The sequence below is a fragment of the Nyctibius grandis genome, chromosome 3 (assembly GCF_013368605.1).
Source record: "Nyctibius grandis isolate bNycGra1 chromosome 3, bNycGra1.pri, whole genome shotgun sequence".
NCBI classification, from domain to species: Eukaryota; Metazoa; Chordata; class Aves; order Nyctibiiformes; family Nyctibiidae; genus Nyctibius; species Nyctibius grandis.
In genome coordinates this window covers 4,589,247-4,614,861 of record NC_090660.1, presented here as the reverse complement: position 1 = coordinate 4,614,861, position 25,615 = coordinate 4,589,247, and the positions used below count along the sequence as shown (strand labels likewise).

General features: G+C 40.4%; 1 protein-coding gene across 1 annotated transcript in view; it reads left to right on the top strand.

Moving 5' to 3' along the window:
- The first annotated feature begins 642 nt into the window (after positions 1 to 642).
- The window catches only part of TPPP (tubulin polymerization promoting protein), a 67,319-nt gene continuing 42,346 nt past the window's right edge, over positions 643 to 25,615 (top strand). The window contains exons 1-2 of the mRNA XM_068396422.1: positions 643 to 725; positions 15,695 to 16,009. Of these exons, the coding sequence (XP_068252523.1) occupies positions 15,699 to 16,009 (311 nt within the window). The 5' untranslated portion in view covers positions 643 to 725; positions 15,695 to 15,698. The remainder of the gene's footprint in view (positions 726 to 15,694; positions 16,010 to 25,615) is intronic.

Sequence of the window (25,615 nt, the reverse complement as noted above, 5' to 3'; positions counted from 1 at the left end):
GGGTGGGATCGCTCCGGATTAGATTGGTGCCTGCATCGCTCTGCTGTGCCAACCCTAGGCCTGCTCCCAGGCGAGTGGCAGGCTGAGGAAACGCCTACTGCGCTGCACAGCCCAGTCTTTTACATGATTTTTATTTATTTTATGTCAACAACCACAGCCTACAGCACAGCCGACCAGGAATTCGGACCCGAAGCTGCCAGAGCCCGGCAGGACACAGAGGACTGTGGCGCCCCTTGGTCTCTGCTTCTCCCTTGGGAGGGGGGATAGGATGCTCGAGATGGCCGAGCCTGGGCCAGCCGGGGCAGGGGGTCACTGGCCCGCCCCTCGTCGCCCCCAGCTCCTGGCGAGGGGAGCGGTCAGGGAGCCACCTGCCCCTGCCCACCTGCTCCCGAGCACCGGGCAGCGAGCGGAGAGGAACGGGCAGAGGCGCCACCAGCCGCAACCATCCATTTAAGGCAGCAAAAGCCGCGGCTGCCCCTGCGCTCATCCGTTACCTCAGGCTCCGCGGGGGCGGGGCCGGCCGCCCGCCCGACAGCCCGCGCAGCCTATGGGTGTGGGCGGCGGAGGGGCGGGCAGGCGGTGCCGGGCGCCCGCCAATGCCCGGGCAGCGGGGGCGGTGCCTGCCGGAGCCGCCGTGCCGGCTCGACGCGAACGCCCGATAGCGCCGGAGCCCGGGCGAGCGTCAGGCTGGGCTGGCGGGACCTGCCGCCCCTCGAGAGCCGGCGGTGAGTGGGCGCCTCTGGCGGGACGAGCCCCTCTTGTCGGGGGTGGGGGGTGATGCGTGTGTTTCTTGCCCTCTCCTCCCTTATTAGCGCGCTGGCTAATTGATTTCTATTCGGTTAACGAAGACGCAAGGGGAGGGGGCGGGCGCGTTGGCGGAGCTGCCCCGGGCTGGCGGCCCCCGGTGCGGCGGTGGGACCGGCCGCCTGCTGCCGTTATGTAACGTCCGCGGGGGGCGGCGGGCGAGGCGGCGGCGGCAGCATCTTCCCTCCGCAGGATTAACCCCTCGCTGTCTGCCGCATTCTTCTGCGTCCCTCCTGCTCTCCCGGGAGGGCACCGGCGGGGAGAGCGGCTCGGTGCAGAGCTGCATCGGTCGCGCTGGGCCTCGGCCGCCGCATCTCCCGCTGCCGTCGGGGAGGGGACGCGCGGCCGCAACCTGTGCGGGGCGGGGGAGGCTGTTCCCTGGCGGCCCTACAGCGGCGGGTCGGTGGCTGGGCGATGCCGGTGGCTCGCTGTGGGCGGCTGGCGAGCCCGGCCCTGCTGCGGGAGCCTCCCGGAGGAGCGGTGGGAAGATCCACCTTGCGCACACACCGACTGTGCTGTCGGCTGTTAGCTGGGGACGGCAACGAAACCGCAGCCGCTGCGGCTGCTTCTTCGTGTGCTTGTGCAGAGCAAGACTGATGGCTAAAGGCGGTTTGCCATTTTTTTAAATGCCCAAGTGTTATCTGAAGGGGTTTTGTCTCCGAGAACCGCACCTATATGGCGTCCTTCGTGAAAACCAGCATCAGGTGTGGGAGACTGTTTAGGGACCGCAGTGTAACACCCTCAGCTACAAAGCGAAGCGCAGCGCTGTAGGGTGAAAAACAGGACGAGACAAAATCCTGTGAATGAATCTAGCTGGTTTGAAAACAAACAACACCCTCACCCCCACCCCACATCAGCAGCGGTTGCAGGTATTTCTTCAATGCTGGGTAAAAGCTCTTGTACCTGGGTGAAATTCTTCCACGGGGAAGTTGAGCGTGTGCTACAAGGTGCTGAACACACATGTCTTAAACGTTGACAGCGTTGAATCTTGCAGTATTCATGTTTTGCAGGGTGTACATGAGCAGGTTTAGGGGGGGAAATTCAGATTTTACAGAGGATTGCATAACTGCTTATGTTTATTTGAAAAGAAAAGAAAAGGAGGGGCAAAACCAACCCCCAGCCTGAAATGAAACACATGATAGGAGACTGTTTTCACTGACTTTTACTGAGCCTTCACGCTGTTTTCTCAACTAGTATCATTAAATAGCATGCTTGAAACATTTAAGGTTTGGATTTTTTTTTTTTTTCTAGAGCTGTGAAAACTTGGGGGAAAAAACTGAGAGATACCTGTACGCTTTCATAGTCTCAGGCTTAAAATAGCATGACTGTTCATCGAATGTTTACAATGTATTTATTTTTAAAATATCAATGGCCGTTTTTTTTTAATCCTTTAGTGATGAGCCACTTCTTTTTCAAATCATGTTTTTTACAGGCCCTACCCCAACTCAACCTCGCCCCTCCCAAAACCAAAATAAGATGCTGTTTTCAATGCCTTTATGCCTCTCTGGGTCACAGCCATACGCCTTTAAATAGTCCGTCATTCGTAACTGCTGAAGTGTATGTCCAGTATTAAATCAGTACAGTGTAATGTTTATACAGCGTGCCATGCAAGGATCAAATTGCAGATAAAGTTCACATAGGAATCTCCTGCAGTGCTTGCACTTGACCCTTGTAAATGTAAGAAAAGATCTTTATAAATGGAAATACAAATCCAGCAAGTTGTTGTTTCTGTGCCCAGTTTAAACTGGATTGACTGTGGTGAAAAATAATATCTTTTTATTTAATTTTTATAGTAGATATATTAATTCCAGTTACTTTCTGTAGGCAGCTGTATGATAGAAGTTATTTTTACTTCTTGTACCTTGAGCTTAATCTGGAAAAAAGAAGAAAAAAGAAAAAAAGGAGAGGAAAAAAAAAAAAAAAAGAAGGCATATGTAAGGAGGGAGGCAGACAGGCAGTTATGTTAATTTATGTTAAGATTAGTGTATTCTGATTATAGGTAGATGCAATTAATTGTACTTAATATATCTCAGAATACTTTAGAGAATAAACCATACAATGTTTCAACTTGATAACTTGCTTTTAGATGATAAGCTAAGATGCAAATTAAAATAATATCAGATATTTTTCTTGCTTTGCATACTTTGATTATATAAGTCTTCAGTGTGAGAATGTGACTATATTCATTAGTCTTCATCACTGTATGAAGAAAAACTTATAACAAGAACAGTCTTTCCTGTGGTGTAGTCGCTTGATGATGTCGTGTCATTTCTATTTGTACATGCACACTGCTTGCAGCCCTTGCATAAATGAGATGAACTCTTTTCAGCAAGCAACAAATGGTTTTTTCCTCCCTCCGAAACCCATTTTTATGCCATGTGTATCTGAAATTAAATGCAGGTGTATAATTTTCACCCCCAGTGTTTCTCTGCCATGCTGGTGTGACTACAAGGGGCATAAGTGCTTTTAGGTGCCTCTGCCAGTTGAAATGTTTTGCTTGCTGTTTGTATTGCCGTAGTGTCTGGGAGCTGTGATCAGGGACCTTAACTAATGTGTTAGGTGCAATATATCCATGAAACAAAAACTTGGGTGTGGCCCCCAAAATATTATGTTCCAAAATACAGAGCAAGACACTGTAAGTGGTACAAAAAAAGGGAATGCAGCTGTTTTTAGGAAGGATATATTGGTACACGTGTGTGCGTTCTCCAGCTATGGATTTCCTCTTTCTCGTATGTTAGAGCAAAGGCAATTGTAGAACTTAACGTAAGACTCACACAGTTCTCTGAGGGAAGTTCTGGTATCAAAGGGCACATTTGGGACATGTGAATAACGGCTTGGCTTTGGGGGATTTTAAAATGTATTTAACTTGACCAAATGCTGAAAACTGAAATAAAACAAAAAATATCTACATCAACCCAATGTGAAACATTTTATTTCAGGCTACTTAATTTTTACCATTCTTTAAGGTAATTTAAAAAAATTTTGAAACAAAGTTTTCATTTCAAAATCAAAGCGTTATACAGGAAAAATCACATTTCTTTGCCTTTCCCCCAAAGTTTTCTATAAGATGTTTAGCTCTTTCTTCCTCTCATCTCCCTCATGTGCCCAAACATACAAAAAATACGTAGTAGCAAATACACCTTCAGCAGAAAGAAATCTCTTAGTAAATGCATCACTCCTGCCCATCTCAAATTGCCCATACATAGAAGTGCTGCAAGGATTTCCCGTTGCAATGTAGTCTGGTTATTGGAATACTTTGAAATAGTAGTGAAAGTAAGTGTACATTGAGAGGATGTTATTGATAAAATACTCTTAAGTATGGTGTACACAGGGCCTGTACACGTGATACAGGACAAGTAGACGTAGCCTGTTCAGGTTTCAGGACACTTTTTCTGACTGGATGTTTATCTCAAGTTGCTGAACAGACTGATTTTGTGCTGGTCATTTTTCTTGGCTCACAGTGGTATGTCCATCAAAACAGATGGGAAGTTTTTCTCTATTGTTAGTTGTTACGTGTAGCAGGTGGGCAATTCAGTTTGCTCCTGCTAAAAGGGAATCTTAACTGTGTCAGGACTCTAAGGCAGATGTGGAGAAGCCTAGGTTCTTACTCTCACCAGTTGTCTTAAGGTTCCTTCTTCTTTTTCTTTTCCTTCTTATCTTCCCCCTGCCTCATAATGTCCTGAGTGTGTGATATGGACTTACCTTGTCCAGGATAGAAAACCGAGAGCTAGAAACCAAGAGTATAACAGACCAAAGCTTCAATGCATTATGTGGCAGAAGAAAAGACAAAAAATGAATTTGCAGTACAGCTGTCTTAAATAATCTTACGAAGTTAATTCTTGCCCAGTTTGGCTAATCTCAAGAATATGCTTGTGTGTCAGTGTTCAAATATTGGCACATTAGGCAAAATGAGCACAGAGACACTTAAACTGTTATGTCCTTGATTTTTATTTTTTTTTTTTGCTTGAATCTCTGAGGGTTGCAGTCCTAGTTCAAACATGTTCTTAAATGCACAGTTGAGGAATGATGTTCTACTGGATCAGTGCTAAACAAATCCTTGCAATGGAAATTCAAATGCTAAGAGGTCTTGCTCACAAAAGCATTCTTTAGTTGTTGATGAGACTGCTTGTTTTTAAATTAAAAACAAATCTGCATCTGCCTGTCTCATCCGATTTGAATATTGGAAGAACCATTACTCAGTTGCAGGAACTTATTGATTCAGCAAGGGAAGTATTCCCCTCCTATTTTGTACTGAGCTGTGGGTAGTTGAAAAAAATCTGTACTTGAAGGTTAGTTTATTTTTTTGGATTCAGACAAAACCGAAGCAGCAGACTGTAAGAACATAAGGATCCGTAGACAATCTAATCTGACTCATGTATTAGTTATTTTCAGTTAGTTATCTGAGACCAATAACATTCATTTGATAAAAGTCTGTCTTTCAGAGATGCTTGAATAAGTGTATCTATCTTCTCTATTCAATGAAGTCTAATGTGCCCACATCAGGATCTGAAGTATTTGCAGCCGTTCTTGGAAGTTACGTTTAGTATTTCCAATGGTTGATTGTCTCTCCCTAAGGAAGTCTTATTTCTAATTTGCATTGGTGGAGCCTGAATTTTCAGCTGTTGAGTTTTTTGATATCTTTGGCAGTGAAGAGCCGTTTAGTATGTGGTGCAGTTTCTGCACCGAGGTATTTGAATACCTCACTCAAGTGACTTCAATCACCTGACAACTTATATTGGTGGAATTCTTTTAAGTCTCACATGGTAAAACGTCCTGTCTCATGATTTTGTAGCTCTTATAACATCTCCAGTTCTTTGATCAGAGGTGATACTTTGTGACTATTAAATCTTACAGTGATTTCAAGGGCTGTAGGTCTCTGTTAGCTCAATATTTCTTTGGCCTAATTCTATCCTGATCAATAGCATCAACTTGGTTCTCAATATTTTTACCTGTAGGTGGTACTCGAAGCCCCTTGTCTTACTGGTGTTTGAAGTGATCTCCTTGCTGCACAATCTCTGATCTCCTTTCATGGAGTGGATTTTCATTACTCATGGCTTTTGCTGAAATATTTTGAAAGGGTCCTATGGAAGTTCAAATTAGTAGTCTGCTCTGGATGGGGGTGGTGGGAGGGGACAATGAATAGTGTGTGAAGAAACGAGTCTAAGCAAACTCTACGAAGTATCCTAAAGTGATGATAGGCCCAGCATGTTATTTGGAGCTGTATATTAATTGTATGACTAACTACTGTGGAGAACAGCTGTTGTCTTCCAGTCTTTTTGGGTCTGTGATTCCCAAATCTTTTTTTGATACACCATGAAAGAAAGCCTCATCTAAACAGTTGAGGACCGTGTTTTGTTGTGCTTTAATCAGTGTGAATAACTTTTTCTTCCTTTTCAAAAGTGTCATATTCACTTTCTTCTGTGAAGGCTGTTCTAGGCACTGGCTTATACCCTTGCCTGTGTGTGGAATTGCAGAATATTTGTGTCCACATTATTTCTTCATCTACCAACAACAGCAGCCCAGCAGAGCTCAAGGTGAATACTTAATAAGTAGAATCCTCAAATTGGATAGCTACATAATGGAAAAAAATGCATGATAAGAGTTCACCAGTACATAAATGTGTGGTGGATACCTGTATTTATGCTTTTGCCTTCATAGTTGAAACCTTGTGTAAGTGACGTGATGGTATTACAGTATATTGTAGAGCTAGTTAAGAGTTATTTAGTTAAAGAGCTTTTGTGTAGTTTTAAGTGTTGTCAGGTGAACATGTGTCTTTTAAAAGAAAAAATTTCTAATGGAACTATTGCTGATAAAGGTGTGTGTGTCTGTGTATGGGTGCTTCATTCACGCATATATAAAGAGATGATATTTTATGAAGTGGTTCTTTGGAATGGAGGAACGTAATTTACTAAGAACTAAACTTCATATATAAGTGATATTGTAGCAGTAACTATGTAGGCGGATAGCAATAGTTTTTAGAAATAGAACAGTAACAGCCGTTTGTCAGCAGTCAAAATAATCTCTGTGCTTGATAATGTGTTTTCTAAGGTTGTTCCTTTAATGGCATGTGTAACTTCATCACAGTCTGAAATACTGTTTTGCTAAGGAGAAACATTGGACAACTTGGTTAACCACCTTTTTTGTTACTCTCTGTGTGTCCTACTGAAGGTCTTAATGTAGCTGTATGATCTAGGCAGCCTTGCCCTTGTCCATAGTGCTAGATACACATATATTGTTAAGAGAACTCGAGGTTCAGCCATGCAGTTCCTCATAAAGCCTGTGAAAGGATTTAATTTTCTTTAAGTAAAGATGGGTTTAAATGTAGAGTTGTGTTAGCCTTGCTTGGTCTGCAGCATTCTCTGCTCACTTTACTTCTGTGTTATATGCTAGGGAAAATGGATAGCTCTCATTTGCTTGAGCATCACATGTGAAAAATATGCCCAGAGCAGAACTCAGAAGAGAAATGCCTTAACTCTGGCTCCTACTGATAGCTGTGAAGGAAGCCTAACGGAAGCTTTAAGAGCTTTGTCTAAAGCATTGCATTTTGTTAGGAGGATGTTGCATTTCTCCAGCTGTTTATCTGTTCCCTCAGCTTAAATGTTTATGCAAAAATGTGGGAAAAAGATTCTGTCTTCTGTACTTTGTCTCTGCTGTTTTTATTTGGCATAAATAATTACAGACAGAAAATAAATGAGAATTCCCTTTAATTGCAATTCTGTAACCTTTTTAAAACATGGGGAAGATAGATTGAGTACTAAAATAAAACAGATGCAGTCAGACAAATTCAAATGCCTTGCACAGTTTGATAATGTTATGAATCCAATTCACTCCTAAAAATAACACCTCTCATGCTCATTGAAAAGTTGCTTTCTTTTTTGCTGGGATTGACTGGAAGGTCTTAAGAAATTTTGGATGGCAACTGTTTGTGGTGCAGTGGATAAGTTTTACCAACCGTGCAGAAACAGATTCTGATAAAAATTATACCTTAAGCACTTGCATGCTTACCAACATTTGATATGCAGGAAGGATTAGCAGGGGAATGGAAGGTAAAAACAGGTAACAATTAACATAAAGCTACTAGGTTTTGTGCCCGTGGGCAGAGTTCTTTGTAGTATGCCTATTTTCTAAAAGCCAATGACATTTCAGGGGTAAGACCATCCAAGAAATACCTTTAGGAAGGCTGGTAGTTTGGCTAGGTTGAGAAGCTGAGAATGTAGGTGTGGAGAGGTTGAGGCTGATGCATTTAAAAGAGAATGGCGCAGAAATAGGAAGCTTTTTGTGAGATTAAAACAGAAGTAAAATTGTTAACATTAACAACATATGGTTCTTCAAATCTTTATGTAATACCAGACTTATCTCAACTTGCTGGCTGTGTTAACTGCGTTGCAAGGGGTCCGCTATCTCTCTCCTTTCCCCCTGCTTTATTTCTGGTTCTCAATAAATTCGGTAGATTCCTGGCTACTGTTTTCTTGAGCATTCATTCAAATGTCTGATGTGATCACATGCATGAGAGATGCTATCTGACTGAATGTAGAATCCTGTTCTTCTTGTCCAGCTAAATAGATGTATAGATGCTTTTGCAGATTCATCTGTTATATTTTCCCCACTTCAGAAGGTGAGAATGCAAGGAAGATCAGTTGGATGAAATTCGCTTATGAGCTGGGGAATTTTTTGGTCTGAATACCAGTTACAAAGAGCAAGAGTGCTGGAAAGCCTGCATACTCATACTTGTCTTAAGGACTAGCAAAAATGGAATAGAGTGCTTGAAAGATTTTTTTTTTTTTAACCTGCTGGTGACATTTTGCAGATAGTACAAGAGTATCTTTGCTTATAAGTCTAGGGTTTGTGCTGTGGATTACCTACTTGCCCTTCTCACTTAACAGATCATGGAGACTAAATGTCCAACAGAATTGCTGGGTGGTAAGGAGGTTGCAGAAAGACTGTCTGGGGAATCTCTGCTTTGGCTTATATCTTGGTGGATATTTAGGGGACAGTTAGAATACCATCTCCATGCTACCTTGTGGCCAAAGCTCTGTGGTGTGACTATAAGCAAAGCAGAACCTTGGACTTTGTGTAAAAACAACACCAAAAGGAACTGCAGAACAGAAGGAAGTAAAGGATAGAATTTGTAGATTTCTGCTACTTAGTTGTCTGGGGCATATGGTAGAAGGGGTTAAGAACTTAGGGAGGGATCAGGACTAAGATTGAGAGCTTGAGCAGAGATTCCATTTTAGGGCTATTTTATCCAGGTTACTGTCTTTGGGCTCAAGATGAGGAATTTGCACTGCAGACTGCATTTTAGCTGGAGTATGACCCTGATGCTCAGTGTAAACATAACTTTGGGGTCTTGTGGAGTTGTGTTACAAGTTGCAATGGAGCTAGGTGTTGCGTGTGAGAAGTAAGGTTGGCATTTGCAAAGGCAAGTGTTACAGGAAAGAGCAGATGTTAGTAATACCATTATTGCATTTCAACTGTGCCATTGAATCTTTTCTCTGAATTCATCAGTCTCAGCAGTCTCCTGAACAGAGGTCTGCTTGAATGCTTTCTGCCATTAATAAATCTGAACTGAAAGTTTTCCTTAGTTCACAGGTCTTTTGACCTCATTTTAACCAATTCTTGGTTGGTAGATATTCTAAAGAACAAATAGTTTTAAAATAAGCTGCCTTTTCTATTAACTGGATTGTATCTGAGGCTGTAACAAGTATCAACTGTAGTGTTCTAGTCTTTTTTGCCGTCTTGGACAAATACACTCTTATTCATTTCCATGGAAGTTAATGCTGCAAGAAGACTTCCATCAAAAACTGTTTTTGTAATACTTGCTGCAAATGAAAGCAATTCAACTTATATTGGGACAGAATATTCCTAGCATGCTGGAGGCAAGCTAGACAAAGCAGATGAGAAAGAACGTGGTATAGCCCAAAAAGCTAGGTTTTCACACTTTTGATAGTTTCCTGTTGGTTCTTTTGTGGAAAAGCATTTTTGATGTGGAGATCCTAAACTGGGTTGATGTATTTGCAGCTAGAGAGACTATATTTATATTTCCTCCAAAGAGTCAGAGAACATTGGTTCTTCAGAGCACTATGTACAATCATGTACCTGCTTTATGTGGCCTAATAAAGCAGTGTAGAGTATGGGTCCCAGGGTCCTCATGTTCTGAACTCTGGCAGCAGAACAGACACGTTTCTTCATCTGCCTGCTTTTGTTTAGCTGTGACATGGCAGCGATGCTAAATTCCATTACAAATACTAAACTGTCTACACTTCCTGAGCAGAGTAGCCATGAATGAATTCTCAGGGACAGGGCAGGGAAGGTGCCGCAGTGAATTGTGATCAAGTAGGATACATGCATGTTCCGTGGAGTTGCATAAGCTGCTGAAATTGTTGGCAAAAATACTCTAGTTTTTAGTAAATCTTCAGGTTTTCCTTGTTGGTGCTGAGAGATGGATTACTTCGGATTACTATGCCAGGGGAGGTTGAGGTTGGACATTAGGAAGAATTTCTTTTCAGAAAGGGTTATTAGACATTGGAATGGGCTGCCCAGGGAGGTGGTGGCGTCACCATCTCTGGAGGTGTTTAAGAAAAGACTGGACATGGCACTTAGTGCCATGGTCTAGTTGACATGGTGGTGTGAGGGCAACGGTTGGACTCGATGATCCCAGAGGTCTCTTCCAACCTGGTTGATTCTGTGATTCTGTAAAAGCAACTCCCCCAAATCTAAATCAAAGCTGTACCAGAATTCCTCCAATATGTTGACACATGGAGAGGATGTGGATAAGTGAAAGAGTGTAAATTAATATAAATCTTTCAGCAGAGCTGACAGTTGGTCAGTACTGAGGCTTTGGGCTTATTTATATGTACCTGGTATTTGTGCAGCTATAGAGAATCAGCAACTGGAATTCACAGAAACAATAGCTGCTTGTCCCCTCATTTTTGAAAGAATCCAGATTAATACGTGACTTTATCTGGCAGAGTTCCCCCAGCTGTCTGTCTGCGGATGAGTATGTCTCTGGCTGAAAGAAAGTTTGATGATACGAGAAAACTTTTTCTAATAGGTTAGTCATGTGCTGAGAACACAGATCTGCACTTTCAGTCTATTTTAGCATGAGTTAGTCATGATCTCAGTCAGTTTGATCCCTAGCTTGATCTCTATATAGGTATCTCTAACATATTTTGTATTATTTACCTATTGCAGAGTGAGAGAAGGGACAAGAAAGGTTGTTGCATGATGCTAAAGGAGTATTACATGACGCAGACTATAGCAGTTCATAATCATAGAATCATAGAACAGTTTGGGTTGGAAGGGACCTTAAAGATCATCTAGTTCAACCCCCTGCCATTGGCAGGGACACCTTTCCACTAGACCAGCTTGCTCAAAGCCCCATCCAACCTGGCCTTGTACACTTCTCAAGATGGGGCCTCCACAACTTCTCTGGGCAACCTGTTGCAGTGTCTCACCATCGTCATCATAAAAAACTTCTCCCTTATGTCCAATCTAAACCTACCTTCTTTTAGTTTAAAACAGTTGCCCCTTGTCCTGACACTACAGACCTTGGTAAAAAGTCTCTCTCCATCTTTCTTATAAGCCCCCTTTAAGGACTGAAAGGCTGCAAAATAACATAACACCTAGTTGTCTAAATATTCTGTGGATTTCTGAAACTCCATTTTTTTGGGACAGTTGTTTCACAAAGCCTTCTGAACTCTAACATCTGCTTATACCTCTTTCTTAATGTCTTATATGGCTGCTTTTGGTGATGTGGACCTGGTAGGTTGGAGCCAGGAGTATTTGAAGAGGACGGGATTGGTGGCTGGTCCCTCAGTTGTTCCCTCTGCTGGCTCTGGAAATGTAGTATTATCCAGCTGTGTGCGTATTAGGTGTTTCTTTGGTTAGCTGTAATTGTTACAGTCAGCATCTACACAGCCTATGCTTTGGAACAGTGGCTTAGTTTTGTTTTACCGAATTGTAGAATTGGTATTTTAAGAGTATTAAGTTTCTTTTGTCACTTCCACCTATCACCCTGCTGTGGCCCCTCTGCAAATTACTGCTAGTCTTTACTTCTAGCAGAAGCTAGCAAGCACCTTCTGATCCCTTTGTCCAGGGAAAAAAGGGTAAGGACGACTCAAAACTGCATTTGATCTTGGATTTTTGGCAAACAGGTTATTCTCTATTTTTCTTTGAGAGATCATTTCTTCAACACAGCATGATCTCCTTCCTCATCTCTAATCACTAAAAAATGTTAAAGGAGCTAACCCCATTAAAAATCTGATTTCATATCCTGCGTTGTGCAATTCTTTACCTTCTAACATACTATGTTAATAAATATATTTCTCTTCAGAGTGTGTTGTTTGTAGTGTTAAGAAACAAATTTTAAGTTGATGCTAGGTCAGTATTTTCATAAACCAGGTAGCTTCTTTTTAGTAAATTTCATGCTATTATGTGGGATTTTAACAAGTAAACTGTAATTATGGTTCAACAAGAAAAGGAGTATCAATGACAATTTTTGACAACCGCAGTAGAGCCCTAGTTTTAATCTGTCCTTGACCTTCTGCTTTAGATGGTGAGGATTTCTTTGAAATGAGCCTGCTTTGCATACCAGATTTCACCATTCAAAACTGAAGCCTTTTCCACAGAGTGTGTCCTGTTCTCCCGTGGCCCAGAGCTGCTCAAAATACCCCAATACAAAGTTCATTTATTGATGTCTGAGAGAACTGAGTCTAGAAGTGAACTGTCTTTCTCCAGGCCAAATATATTCCTTTAAGCATTTTTCCTGTACTAAGTTTATAAACTTTTAATTTATTAACAACTGAAAGTAAGTAAAAAATATTTTCAACAGGTATAGCTCTCATATTGAAGACAGTATAAGACAGTAATACAGACAAAAAAATAATGTAGTCGTATTAAAAATCACGATTCAGAAAATCACAACCCTTTCAAGTGTAGGTTTCAGCTCATTATTTGAAATCACCAGTTGCTTTTTAAAACACTTTTCTGTGCAAAGTTGAGTGATGGTTATGGGTAACATGGGATTAGGCAAAGTTGGCGAGCAGGGCACTGACACTGGCTAAAGAAAGATTTTATTCAGGAGAGACTTAAAAATGTAAGCATGTGGTTATTTTTTCTAATTTCAGGTGAGACACAGTGGCACAGAGGTTTTGTTGCTTATACTTTGTAAACTGCAATTGCTGTGTCTTTCAAGGACATTCACACTGAGTATAGCTTCTTGACAGAATTGCAAGAGGGGGCTATCCTCAAATCTCTTGGAAGGTTTATTTGGCACAAGATAAAATTGCAAAATGATTTGAACTGTACATACCTTACTATAGCAGATCTCCACCTTCTTTTGTCCTGTTACTTGCTTACAGAGGTAACTTTGGTTTTTAATATCCTATGCAGACATTAAAATACAGACATTGCTTTTTGCTGATGTGCTCCCCCTTTCCTTCTCTCTCCCCCTTTCCTTCTCTCTCCCCCTTTCCTTCTCTCTCCCCCTTTCCTTCTCTCTCCCCCTTTCCTTCTCTCTCCCCCTTTCCTTCTCTCTCCCCCCCTTTCTTTAGTTAGTGTTAGCTTGGAAAATTTCTGGTTCAAGTTTCCAGCTCCAGTGGATTTGAAATGGTGCAAGCTTGGAAGAGACTTCTTCTACTGGAAGTCAAGCTTCCTCAAAGACGGAGATAGATCATAGATCTTCATGATCTGATTTTTAATGTAATTCTCTTTGCATAGATTGTGTCAGCAGTGTTTTTGTTTTCTTCTTATGTGCTCTCACCCCTGTTTTGGTAGCAAAAGAATGTGTGTAGCCTGATGAATCATACAGTTTAGACTGATCTAGACACTATTTTGGTAAAAATATATGCATCTAATACTTGTAGTAGCTTACAATTTACTGTGGGTGCTTATTGTTTTGGAGTGTCAGTGTTGGGAGACTTTCAGAAAAGTTTATTGAGGTAAAATTGCTGTTCTTTGGAGAGCAGGCAGGGTGTAATGGAAATGGGAATTGATTACATTTTTAGCTTTTTAATGAACTTTAAATTTTCAAACTCTTCCCCCCGCCCCCGTGCTTTTCTTTTTATTTCGTAGGCACAAATATAACTCTCAGGCTACAGTGAGTAAATTCCTGTCATATTACTTTTAATTTAGCATTTTGGCTTGTTGGCCAAAACTTCTGCTGACAGCGTAAACAAAACAGAAGAATCCCCAGGCTTAAGATATAATATGTTTTTTAAGCATTTACTTGAATGTTTTCAAAATAGATAGTAGTGCTTTGGCCATGCTGCATTTGCTCAAGTGTAAAGGACAAAGGTCCTTTCGTATAATTTTTATTAAAACGTTGTTTCTAATCGTGAAGCTTAAACGTAACTGCTGCACAGCAGGTAGTTATGGTTATTACTGGTGCAGGAGAGGATATGCCTTGGTTGTTCAAGTGACAGAGGTTAAGCAATATCGGAAGAGAGAGAATTTTAGAATTGTTTCCATTGCTAAGGAGTTTGTGTTGAAGTACAATATAAGCCAAAAGAACTTTCTGTCTATCTGATGCAGAAATAAAACCTTAACTAGAAATACATACCGATCATTGCATGTGTTAGTCGCATACCACGTGCAGCTGTGACTTTAGAAGAATGGATGAGGTAAGTATGTTAGGCTTTCCAGCCCTTATCCAACATTTATGATACTTCTGATACCTGAAGCACCTCTTTATGGGTTAAAATTTGTAGCAGCACCACAGATGTGAATCTAGGCAACAGTCTGCGTGTAGCTGTTGGGACAGGCACGCAGTGCACCTATCCCTAGGCTTTTCAGTGCCTCTTAACTTCTGCTAAGCTAAGAGTGGATAGGCAGAAGGCAAAGGCTTCTACGGCATGTTTCTGGCATGTTAGGGTTTGTTTTTTTTTTTTATGAAGACACCTGAAAATAACTTCAGTGTTGTGTTGCTCAGTTCAAGGTTCCTTTTAAAAGGCAAACCTGTCCTACATGAACAGAGGGTAATCTGAAACTTGTTCTCTGCAGTAATGACATCCCTTCTCAGTGCTCCTGCATCATAGAATCACAGAATCAACCAAGTTGGAAGAGACCTCTGGGATCATCGAGTCCAACCGTTGCCCTCACACCACCATGTCAACTAGACCATGGCACTAAGTGCCATGTCCAGTCTTTTCTTAAACACCTCCAGAGATGGTGACTTCACCACCTCCCTGGGCAGCCCATTCCAATGTCTAATAACACTTTCCGAAAGGAAATTCTTCCTAATGTCCAACCTGAACTACAGCTTGAGGCTGTGTCCTCTTGTCCTACATGGATGGATGGATGTGTTCATTCCAAATGAATTCCACAGCTACAGTTCTTTGGGCACAAACTTGAGAAATTAATCGTTTTGTTAAGAAGAGAGACTTGTCTAAGCATTTCTGAGGCTTCCTTACTTGTAGCCCTTGCCTTATATAACATAAGGGTTATAGCATTAATATTTTTGCTGCACTTTCAAAATATTTAATTTTTCAATAAAAAGTAAGTAAAAAGCCACAGTCCAGAAAATAAAGGGGTGTTTATTTTTCCTTCAGAAATAAAAGTAGGTGGTAATGGCTACAATGTAAAGGGCATACTTTTATTCAAATCGGTCGAGTGTCTGTGGTGATTGCCATTTAAAAAAAAAAAAAAAGAGAAACAAACACTAAGTGTTCTCTTGTTGGTTGATGTAATGTGCTAGAATTTTTTTTCTAGATGGGCAGAGAGTTACATAGTTCTATGTATAGACTGTTGTTTGATGGTGGAGGGCACTGAGTTCTTGCTAACTTTATAGACCACTTATTCTTCAGATGTTGTGACATGGACTGTACTCTGTAGCTTAACAGAAAGTAAACTAGTGCAAATTAATGTAATGAGTTTACTCTCCTCTTCTTTGTAGCACAATGGCTGACAATAAAGCAAAGTCAACCAGACCTGTGAGTAAGACTCCTCCAAAGTCTCCTTCAGATCCAGCAAAGGACCGAGCAGCAAAACGATTATCCTATGATTCAAACAGCTCCCATGAGGGAGCTATGGCAGGAGAAATAAGTGCGCTGGAAGAGGCCTTTAGAAAATTTGCCATCCATGGTGATACAAGAGCCACAGGAAAAGAAATGCATGGGAAGAACTGGTCAAAGCTATGTAAGGACTGTCATGTGATAGATGGGAAGAACGTGACAATCACAGATGTTGACATTGTCTTCAGTAAAATCAAGTAAGTTCTTTTCTGCCGTCAGTTCCTTGTATCTCCAACGTGTTTTGTAGATAACACCTCGATTTGTCTTCTGTTGCTTACAGATGTTGTGAGGCACTGTATGTCTTTGTCACAATCGATCTCTTTCTCGTTCCTTTATGAAACTGTCTTGCTTTGTCTGAAGATACAGCTTTCAGCTTCTCTTTTGCTGTCTTAAACTGACTTCAGTGTCACAGGTGTTATGCTGTACAAAGAGGTATGATGTGATCAGGACAAATGCAGGCTTTTCCAAGAAACGTATTTTTTTTGACTGCAGTGAATGATGTGAATGTTTCCTGAAGGATATCTGAATGAAGTCAGGACGTAGTTTTACATCTTGCCAAAACTCAGCCTCAGAGGACTGAGGCTAAGATAAGATATGTACTAAAAGCCATTATTCTAACAACAGTCCCGATGTCCAGCACAACACCTACTCAAGTTTAAAGTGTAGGGCCATGCCAAACTGATGGTGAGTTTGTGATGCAGACCCATGGCTGTGATTAACTGGTTAGGATTATCTCAGTGGTCCTAGCTTGTTCTTGTGAGCAGACTGGAGCTTTAGTGAAACTTTCTCCCCAGATGGAAAACCTAGGCAGGCTTGATCCAGAAACTCGTCAGATCCAAGGGAAGACATTCAGCTGTTTTGACATATTCTGTATGAAGCCACAAATAATCTTTTTGTTCTCACTTTGTGTGTGGAATTAGATCATTTTCACCTTCCCCCTCCCCCTGGTATCTGATCTGATGGCCTTGTCTTTTCTGCTTTTTATTACCACAGTAACTGTTTAAATTATCTTGCACCTTATTGTGTTGAGGGACACGATTTAAGGAAAGTCCCTTAATTGTACTTGTAGCTTGTAGGAACACTTACTTGGCTTGTGCTCTACTGTGGTGTAATGCTGGGGGGACATGCAAACTGAGTTGCTTACAAGAATAGTTGGGAAAACTTGCTACAAGCACTGACCCTTTAGAGTGCATCAAAGCATAGAAAGGCAGAGAATAAAAAGGCCCTTGATCTTGAAAGGTGGTCCAGTGTAACATGCACAGTTAGAATGACATTACTTATTTGATTTCTTTCTTTGTTTGTTTCCTTTCTCCTCAGGGATCTTATCTAGGCAATTTAAAACACTATATATGCACACTCCAACGCTATTGTTCATGTATCAGTCCACGTTCTCTTTGAGTCTCTACTTGTATTTTTTGGAAGTTGTGTTGCTAGAGTTAGGTATACTATCAGTGAACTAGCTTATTTGAAATGGATATTTAGGCTGTAGGGTTGTTTGTTTCTTTCTTGATCTATGATAGACAATGCTGGCATTTATTTTTAAATTTTCTTTGGCTTTCATCGACTTAAAAATTTCTCTGTATCTCATCACAGGAAATAATAAATCTTAGCACTACTTTCTCCTGTCAGTATCTGGGCAAGTTAGTGATAGGACAACCCCATTATATGGCATAAACAATTGTGCAACATTAGGAGATACAAAGAAGTATCAGTTTTGGTGCCTGCTGGGGCAGAAGGAATCCAGTCCTGTTCTGCAGGAATGAGTTGTGAGGTGGCGGGGACCTGAGGGTCAAGGGGAATCTCAGCATATCCCGTTGCGGTTCTTCAGCAGTCTCAGCTCAGCTTGGGGGTTCTTGTCTCTGCCCCTGTGGGGAGGTGCCTGTTCAGCAGTTTCTCAGACCTTTCTCCCGTGACTGCTGTGAAGTGTTGTCAGTTCTCTTGGAAGGAACACTCAATCTTTTCCTCTCTCTGTCTAGTATTTAATAGTTTAGAAGATAACTACATCAAATGCAAAAGCATTTTAATTTTTTATTAATTACTTGCTCATTCCTTACCTGTACATGTACATATAGCATCTATTTTATATATTCTCTTTTAAAATTGTTTTATTTTTAAATTAATGTTGCTTAAATGGCAGATAAGGAAACAAAATAGCTGAGATTTGCTGTCTTTATTAGGAAGGTCTGTTTTTTCATGTGCATGCTTTCGGTAGGTATACTTCCACATTTTCTTAAGTGTTGGGTTGTTTTGTTTACATTTGTATTCTTGAGAGCATATGTCAGCAATTCTTTTTAGTCTAGATCACATGTATTTCACATACAGCATTTTAAATGTTAATAAGGAAAGATTTAATGGCTGTACTTACACAAGTGTTAGTAATGTGCTGTAACTTAGGAGGCTTATGCATAGGCTGAGCATACAGAGTTTCTCGAGCATGTTCAGACCACTGCTTTTCCTTGCTTTTTCTTTTGCTTCCCATTTAACCCTAAGCTGAAGGATAATGATAGGTTTGATGATGCATCAAAACAGGCATAGTCACAAAATGAACTCTTACTCATTTCCATTTTGCAAGCAGCTTTTTCCCAGCAGAGCACTAAGGTTTTTTGACAACCCAAGTTTTTCCCCATCTGTGTTGAATGAAAAACATTAAACATTATAAAAGAATCTCCAACACCCCAGAAAGTGCAGAGTACCGCTTCCATGCCTCAATAAGAGTTATGCTTATGGGTATTGGAAAGCTCTGTACTTCACTGTTGTTTTTAGGTTCTTCAGCTAGACTGCATCTCACAAAATGGATTTTGGCCTGGGATTCGTATGGTCAGCCATAGTGGTTCCCTGAGATGGGGCTGGTGGATCTTGGGAGTTGTAATCTGGCCAGGGAGCAAACCCAAAGATAAGAGATGTTTGTCATACCAGCTACAATTGCCATCAAGCATTGTGGTAGAACTTCCAAACAGGTTTTCTGTTGAGTCTATTACTGGGAAGCCACCGTGTTTAGCAGGGTTTATTTTCTAGCCAGCTATACTTCTAGTTTATGACAATGGCACATGTTGTTCAAAGACTAGAAAATAATTAATCTAGTAGAATTATTCTTTGGGTTTATGAATTACTACGTCTGTGTGTAAAGCCCATGTTTGTCATCTTGCTAATTTTCCTAGGCTTCATTTATTGTGCTGCTACAGATACTGGCAAAATAGGTAGGAACTATGTGTTGTTGATGGTCAGGTTAAGTAACAGAGAAATTGGTAACATATGTTTACATAAGAGCTACTGATAGATAGTGTTTTATTCACTGATTGGTAACTTTTTCTGCTGCAGGAGAGATTTTATCAGTTCAATCCTGAGAAGTAATGAACATTTTTGTAGATTCAATGCCCCCCTCCCCACCTCCACCAAACCAGGTGAACAAATCTTCTGAAAGTTTTGAATAGTCTGTGATACTTCTTCAAAGCTTGGACCATGTCTCTGTTTTTCAGAGATTAGTTCATTTAAGGTTACCTTTATGTTGTTATAAAGGTTGATGAAATTCTGATGAACCTTTGTTACGAATAAGTAAATAAGCGTAGAATGCAGTTTTCCTTCTGCATGAGGATGTCAGGTCAGACTGAAGCGTAATTTGTCTATTTATGTTGCATAAAAGGTCCACTGAAGGCCTTCATGTAAGCACAACATTTGTATGTACTTTAGGATAAGAAAAAGGAATGGTCTAATGCAAAGAATGCACAGGAGTAGACATGAAAGAAGAATTGCTAGAATTGCATGGCTTGGTAAGAAAAGATGTAAATTGGGTGATCTCCCCCTTACGCTCCCCAAGTATTTTTGTTTAACAGTAATTTGTACGTTCTTAAGGGTCTCACAAATCCTTCCAATTTGGTGGATTGTAATATAAGTTGTGTGTTAAAAATTGATATAATAGATGCATTTTTCTGGCTTTTTTTTTTTTTTTTGCTTTTCTGTTTTAAATAACGTTCTATTGTCAGCTCAGGAAATACTAGAAATTAAGCAGCAATGAATTTTGCAATGGAATTACTTGAAATTAAAAGTCAAAGCCCACTTGTGAGAGTAGCAACATGTATGAATATTTATAAGTTGCATCCCTAGAGATCAGAGGAAAATTTATGCCAAGTATTTGGATTGCATTAATACAGTTGGGATAGACCACCATTTCTAATAAGTAGAAAAGTAAATTATTTTTCTTTAGGTTATAAAAACATACAATAAAGACATCTCATATGATGTCATTATCTTTCTATGCATGTTGTACCTGGAAAAGCAAAAGAAATTGTGAAGAGTGAATTACAAAGTTTTACAGTATCTTATGGGATGAGATCTAGTAAAAATGCAGCAAAACCAACAAAAAAGTACATAACTAAATGCAATTATGTAGTAAGCTTTCTGTACTGTGTTTTATAGTTTCACAGTCAAAACTTGAGATGTTGTACTCTTTTCTTCATATGTTCATTGGAATGCATACAACAGTAACACTATGGTTGCAGGGTAAATTTTCATTTCAAAGCTAGCTTCTTGCTTAAAGTTATGTGAAAATCTCTTTTGCTGATTGATATCAGGATAGCTTTGTCTCTTTAAATGGCAAAAATGAAGTAACTCCTTTGAAAACCTGCTCATGTCATTGTTAAAAAAAAGAAGCCTGAAAGTACTTTGTAGGAAATGATTTTTTTTTTAACTGGTCCCTAAGTTCACTGCTGTACTTGAAGACAAGTCACAGTCATGTTCCATGAGAAGGAAAGTTTTCATAAATTACTGTATGTGAAATTTTCATGACAGGACCAAAAATAGTATTTCCCCTGTAGCTCAGGCTTCTGCTAAAATGTAGAGTTTTAGTATAAATATCTTAGTAATATTAGATTATTCCAGGCATTCATTTTTCACATACTGTCTGAACCTTATATAGACATCTTTCTTTTATATTTCGCAAATTAAGAATGATAATGCAGTCTGGGTCTACTGAATTTAGAGACATACAACTTGCAGATATGCAATAGCATTTAAAAATGGATCGTTTTAATGTGAATGGGAATTCCATGGGTATCTTTTTAGTAGCCGAAACAATGGCCTTCCTTGGAAATTTTCCTCATTAACTGACTATTTCTTTTATGTTACTCTTCCACAGTTGCAAAAGTTTGTAGGCTGTGTGTCTTGTATTGTGCTTGCGGAGTGCAAATATGGATTTAGTGAAAGCAAGCTCATTGGTGACACAGGAGAAGGGCACAGAAGTGTCCTGCATTTGGTATGACAAGCAACATGTGGCTGCATTCGTCTTCTTAATCCAGCAAGACAGTGAGACACAACAGTCTAAGAACTTTTTTTGTATTAAGGAAAGCAGAATACCCAAGAAGAATAGATGTTACTGATCTCTGACCAGCATTCTGGCATGTTGCCTTAGGAACTTCAATTTCTTTGTTTATTGAGGTCAACAACTGCTCTGGGAAATTTGATATGTTAGCTATGCCATACACATACTCCACTTGTTGTATGTAGTTAATATGGTAATAGTAATAGCCCTGATATAAATACCTCTGCTCTTATTTTAGAAGTGTTACCACTCAGCACTGCAAGAATATGGTTTAAGCACTGCCATAAAACTGCTAATTCTATGACATTATTAGATAGAAAAATAAAAATATTTCTGTTTACACTGGCATGTTACTATGGTTGCAGGCAGGCCTGGGTGACATCACGCCTTGGATCCATTATGAGCATTTATTTAGGTAGTTGTCTCCATGGAAACATTTGTTTGTTTTGATGTTACTATGTGTTAAATTTTAAACAAATTTTTGTGGTTCTATACTGGATTGTTATTGAAGACTAGTTAATCTACAGAAGCATTGTAAATATACCTTACTCCCTGCCCTCTAAAATATTTTGGTAAAAGATCAAGTGAAAACATAATTGTCCTCTCAAATTCCATTAATAGTTTCTTATGTTGCTTTGACATGTTTTCTTGTTGCTGAGGAAGCCATGTGTTCTAAAGGCCAGAAAACTCTCCTCCATCTTTTTGAGAAAGGAAGGTTTTGTTCCCATGGAGAATCCTCACAACACACTTTATTATGCCCTGACTTCTGAGCAGTTCCACCCATACTCTATCCTTAGTACATGTTGCACAGTCAGCTGTTTAGCCTAGTTCCCACAGTTTGGATCCGTGAGGTCTCTACAGGAACGCTTCCACCTGAAACCTGCTGGGTCTTAATTTAGGAGTAGTTCACCATTGCTGCAAGACTGTAGAAGAATTAAGATGGTTAATGTTTGCTCTAAGCTGGCAAGATAACTGTTGGCAAGAATGAGTACATGCTTTTCCCATTTGTCAACTATAATATAATTGTTGTCTTTTCTTTGTATTGAACAATTATGATACTTCTTGCTTTCTTAATATATTTGAAAGGAGTAGTACTTTGACACCTGTGCTCATTCAAAACAAATATCTCTCCATGAGGTTTCTCTGAAGTAATTTGTATTTAACAGAGATTTTACTGAAGCCTCTCTTAAATTTTTAAAATATGTAAATAGGTATGAAGTGGTCTTTATATATAAATGAAGCACATAGTAGTTGTAAGTTGTGTTTTACTTCCCTGCTGGAGAGATTCTTTTAATAGTGACATAGAGTCTGATTTGTGTAATCCTACTTTATGCATGAAGTAGCCATAACAGTTAACTTGTGTACTTTAATATGTCTGCATCAGGAAGTAAGTTTTAAGTGGATATAGAATGGTATGCAGAGCATAATCTGTGCTAATAAATCTCTCCCTTCCAGGCAAACCGTGAATTAGTGCAGTTAGAGATAGAAATGTTAGGTCTAAGTTAAAACAGAAAGTGTTCTTTACCGCATCATCTATACTTTATTTTAATTGAAATTAAGATCCAATTTCCTTTCTTGTCCAAGAAGCCAAATGTAATGTTGCCTTTTACACTTTATCCTTGAAAGGCTTTTTAGTTAAAAAAAACAAAGCAACTCTTCTCCCCCTTCTGCCAAGAGGCATAAATTCTAAAAGTGAAGTAGTGCTCACTTACAAGAAGAAATATGGATTTAGATTCATTTGCTGGTTTTGTGCATGTGAAATGGATAAGGTCTGTACCCCTAATGATGTATGCTGATAGTGGTTTTAAAAACACCTTTTCGTGTCAGTAGACTTCACATGAAAATGTATATATAGATACAGTAGTGGGTGATTCATTTCCCAGCTGATATGGAGTGCTGCATGATATCATACACAGTACTATAGAGCAGCTTGCTTGATATTTGCTATACTTTGTGGCATATGCCGCTTGTGGACTACAAGGACTTCTACTGATTTAGAGTAGAAGAGATGTAAGAGATCTTGTCTTGTGGGTTTTCAGAGAGGTTTTTGCCCCCTTTTTTTTTTTTTTTTGCAAGTCAGCCTAGTTTAATCATATTGCACTATCATTTAAAATTGCCTGTTTTTCATTTATAAAAGCAGCTGTGTGAGATCTATGTTAGTTACAAAATCACCTAATTTTACTGATTAACAAGCATTTTCTAGACTGTTAAACATCAACGTAGACTTTGTCTCTCATTTTCCATGGGTTAAAGTAGCAGATGATTAAGATAAAAAGGATGAGGCAGCCTTGGCTGCAGCAACTAGGTGACTGTAAAGTTTAAGATCCTGAGAGTGAGCAAGATGAACAACAGAATTACCACCCTGGGCTTCAGAAAGGCGGATCTTGGCCTGTTCAGTTTCCCTCAGGAAACTGCCCTGGAGGGCAGAGGGGCCTAGGAGAGCTGATTGACCTTCAAGATGGCTTCCTCAGAGCACAAGAACGGTCCATTCCCATGTGAAGGAAGTCAAGCAAGCATGGCAACAGGCCAGCATGGATGAACGTGGAGCTTCTGACTGAGCTCAAACACGAAAAGGAAGTACACAGGAGGTGGAAGCAGGGAGAGGCTATGTGGGAGGAACATAGCCCATGCATGAAGGAACAGAGTGAGGAAAGCCAAAGTTTAGCTGGAGTGAAGACTAGCAAGGGAGGTGAAGGACAACATGAGAGGTTCTGTAAGTCCACTGGTAGCAAAGATGTGGCCGACTGCTCGGTGTGGCAGGGGACCTAGTGACAAGGGACATGGAGAAGGCAGAGATACTCAATGGCTTTTTTCTGCCTGCCCTTTCAACCAGTTGGGCATGCCCTCAGGGTCCCCAGGTCCCTGAGCATGCTAGCAGAATCTGTGGGTGTGAAGCCATACCCACAGTAAAGGAAGACAGAGTTAAGAATCACTTGAGCCCATTAGACGTACACAAGTCCCTGGTACCAGGTAGGATGCATCCAAGGGTGCTGAAGGAGCTGGGCAATGTCATTGCAAAGCTGCTCTCTATCATCTTCAAAAGTCCATGGCAGCTGAGGGAGGTTCCCAGTGACTGGAAAAGGACAAACATCACACACATCCTCAGGAAGGGCAAGAAGGAAGATCCAGGTAACTACAGACCAGTCAGCATAACCTCGGTCCCTGTGGAGATTGTGAGGCAAATCCTCTTGGAAGCCCTTTCTCAACACACAAAGGACAAGAAGGTGATTTGGAGCAGCCAGCATGGATTTGCCACCAAGTGGTGTTACTGCAAACTATTCCTTTGAAAGTCATCACCCTGATAATTAAAATGGTGTTACTACTTTCTCGCTTATTGGAGTTGCTTATCGCTTTGTGTGTTGTGTGTGTTTGTGCACGCTAAACTGAAGAAACACGAAACCCAAATTTTTCTTTGAAGCTTGATCTCCGTTCCTGACTTTTCTGCAGGTTTTTTTAATGCATGTATTCCCATGACGTAAAAAAAAATCCTTTTGGCATGGAGTCCTGGTATAATCCCACAAAAAGGAAAAACGTTCCCTTGAGAATTTTTTTTCCCATTTCATAGTTTTATGTTCTCATTCTTTACAAAGGTTCTGGATGTTACCAGCAAAGCAGTAATTTTAAAAGCCTTGCTGAGCTTGCTAAGATTGGGGCTGGTTCTGAAGGCTCCCAGAAGATTTTAGTTACAGAAACAAATCTCTGTGGCAACCTTTTCTAGGAAGAAATGCTATTAGATCCTGAAGTTTCATGGTTGAAGGAGCAGATAGAGAAGGCCATTCAGTGTCAGTGAGGAAGTGAGGAAGGACGATTACAGAGTTAGAGTGAGTGTAGCCAGGAAGATCATGGCTCAAATGTGTACCCTTCTGGTAAGAAGTAATATTAGCACCTTAGCTGCTGCCGGTCACTGTTTTTTCAGCAGTGCAAGAACTCCCAGCACACTGCTGCTTTTCTACACAGAAGTGCTGTTACTGCGTTACTGGTTATTTTGCAGAGCAGCATCCTGAATAGCCAGCACCAACTTTTGCAGTTCTCCCATCAGAGTGTTAATATTGTTGATTTAATTTAGAACATGAGATGAGATGATCCTTTAAATAAAAAAAAAAGGGTGTGTGGGAGTAATGCTTGCAGTCTGCCATTTTGTTAGGTGGTGTTTGCCTCCAGTACTTCCATTTGATCCACTGGGGCTGCTGAAAACACACAATGCCTAAGGCAGGGAGTGTTTCTGTACTATCTGGGCATTTGTAATTCAGACAAAAAAAACCCAGAAAACCTTACTGTGGTGCTTTGCATCAAGCCATTAAGTTTCTGCTTAAGCTGTGGAACAGCTTTATATCAAACCTGAATCTTTGTCAGTGATGGCAAGCAGTGGAAAATATCTTCAGGCAAGTTGTTTCAGTGGAGACAGGAGTTCATTGTAAAAGCCATTGCACTTCATGTCTGTTTGGAATGTACGGTATTCCTGCAGCCCAGTAGCTTTTGTGGCTGGGTT